Raw genomic sequence first — 2,502 nt, forward strand, 5'->3', positions numbered from 1 at the left:
GTGGGAAAGAGCGGAGACAGCTTTGGCCCACGCCCAGAGCGCTCCCCCCACCCCCGAAGCCATTCGGGTCCCCCCCTTCCCCACGACAGGGACCTTGTGGGTGCTGGAGTTTAGGTGGGGGACGCATCTCCACGAAGCAGGCCCTGTCCTACCTCTTTCTGGTTCGTTCCCTGGGCTGCCACAGCATTTTCTGGGGTGCCCAGAGCTCCTTTCTCTCTGCAAAGGGAAGGGGCAGTGTCTATGCCCCCTAAAACCAACCTTGCTTTCTGCTTGTGGGCTGGCACCGCGGCTGGGGCGAGAGTCCTGCAAACTGCAGTCTCATCTGCTGTTTTAAATTCCCCTGTCAAGTGATCCATTGTCTAATGCCAAACTAGCTGGGCAGATTGTTTTCTTTATCCGAAGGGGGATGGATTTAAATAGACTAATCAGAGTTTAACACAGGGCTAATGATGAAAGGTTATCATCTGTCCATCCCTAAACCCCTCCGGGGAGTCTCTTCTCAGATGTAGGTAACAACAGCAGTGTTGGCAAACTCGCCCCTTTCTCCTACCCTCGTGTCTGTAGCTCGCTACAAAGGGAATTTGACCTTGACGCGGGGTTTGCAGGCTGGCGTGGGGCGGATTCTTTTTCTGTCTCCTCACAGTTGCCGCTCTGGATGTTGTTGTTTATGGAAATTTGTGCACGTGCATCTGCAATGTGCTCGGAGCAGCTCCCGTGCCAGGGAGGGGGACATGGCGGGGGGACAGTCGAAGGCTCAGAGGGTCCTTCAGAACGACGCGTGGGGCGGGCCAGCTCGTGCAAGACTTTACCCCAAACGGAAGTGATTTATTTTGCTAATCCCCGTGTAACTTTCTTGCGCAGGACTTCGGTGATGTTGTTTACACTTTCGAAATACCTTTCCACGGCAAGACCTTTATTTTAAAGGTAAGAACCTTCCTGGATCACCTCCAGGTACGGGCGAAGAGCGACTGCTCTGCTCAGAGCCACGGCTCAGCTTTCAGGCTCTCTGCCGGCCTGGCAGGACGGGTCAGGCTGCAAAACACACTCTTCTTGCTTGAGACAGATGAATCGCGCCGCACACTCTAGGGAATCTCTCCAGGAAAGCCCCTTGGCTGGCAGACAATCTCCCCAGCAAATATGCTGGGCCCCAGTCTCTGCTGGTAGAAGTGGGAGCAGGTGACTGCAAGACTCGCTTCCAACCCCAGCATCTAGGACTAATCTGACCAAGGAGGCTAATTGGAACTAATTGCCAGCAAGACCAGGGCTGAGTGTGCGTCTGCTGCTGCCTGGCATTGAGGAGAGCTGCTCGGAAGTGCCTTGCTCTGTGCCCTCTCGCTGGAGTGCCTTGGCTGTAAACCACGCTTTAATGAAGCATCGGTGCTGCGGTGGCTTTTCTTTGTTCCAGTGCATATGTTGCCTCGCTGGCAGGAGCTGCCAACGGAGCGGCTCTGAGTTCGCAAGAAAAAGCTGGATGGTCCCACTTTGCCGCATTAACCGTTTGCCTCCAAAGATACCCTGTCCCTCGGAGACGTGGAGGAATGGGTGTTGTCTCCGTGAGGGGCTCGGAATAGCTTTTTGCCGGCGATGGCGCGTGCGGCAGAGCTGCTGGTGGAGTGGGCTGAGGGTGGGAAAGGAGCCGGCCCCGAGGTCTGTCTGTCTGGCCGTGTTGCTCACAGATAAAAAAAAAAGTTCAGCTGCTGCCCAAAGCTGCGGTCAGGTCCGGCCTCTCTGACTCCACATGTGTTCTCCAGGCACAAGAGCGCGGTGGTAGAGGGGTGACATCCCTGGCTTCAGCTGTGCTCAAGCCAGGCCAGGCCGGCCCCTCCCCTTCTGCCTTATCCCCGTTGTTCCTTGTGATCTGCCCCACGTTCCTTAAAAATAATCTTATCGAAGCGGAGCGGGGCACTGTCTAACTGCTCTGGCTCTGTCCTCAGGCTTTCCTGCAGTGCTCTGCTGAAACAGTTTACCAGGAGGTTATTCTCCAGCCTGAGAAGATGATCCTGTGGAACAGAACAGTGGCAGCTTGCCAGGTGAGCGTGCCGGACAAAGATGGCTTAATCACAGGAGCTCCTTGGAGCGGAGAGTTGGAGCCTCCCGATCCAACACCGGCTGTCGGCGGTGCCCAAGCCCTACAGGAGCTTAGCTGGATCCGAGGCACTGAGGCGTTAAATCTCCGCCGCTCATCCGTACGATCCGAATGCTCCGCGGTCGCCAGCTGCGTGCGTGGTGCCCGTCCAAAAGCCCACGAGGTGGGCAGGGAGAGGGGCCAGTGGCTGAGCTGAGCCGGCTTTGCTCGGTGTAGGGTTTGGACGCTTTACGCCGTCGGCGTGGTAGGGATCTGGAGGCAACGCCTGGGCCTCGCCCTCTCTGAGAACGGCAGAGGCACCGGTCCTGGAGCGGGAGACAGACCTTTGGCACACGCTGCCAGAGAGCTTGTCCCCCTGGGCCTCAGCTCAGACACTGAAGACACTCTGGTTGCTTTGAAGCCTGGAGCTGTTTTAG

The 2,502-nt window shown here is 56.9% G+C and overlaps 1 protein-coding gene across 1 annotated transcript in view; it reads left to right on the plus strand.

The window, feature by feature from the left end:
* STARD3 (StAR-related lipid transfer (START) domain containing 3) overlaps window positions 1-2,502 on the plus strand; it is a 9,713-nt gene that overhangs the window by 6,568 nt on the left and 643 nt on the right. The window contains exons 9-10 of the mRNA XM_009866873.1: window positions 862-924; window positions 1,935-2,036. Coding sequence (XP_009865175.1) covers window positions 862-924; window positions 1,935-2,036 — 165 coding nt within the window. The remainder of the gene's footprint in view (window positions 1-861; window positions 925-1,934; window positions 2,037-2,502) is intronic.

This window comes from Apaloderma vittatum, unplaced genomic scaffold, assembly GCF_000703405.1.
Source record: "Apaloderma vittatum isolate BGI_N311 unplaced genomic scaffold, ASM70340v1 scaffold35093, whole genome shotgun sequence".
NCBI lineage: Eukaryota > Metazoa > Chordata > Aves > Trogoniformes > Trogonidae > Apaloderma > Apaloderma vittatum.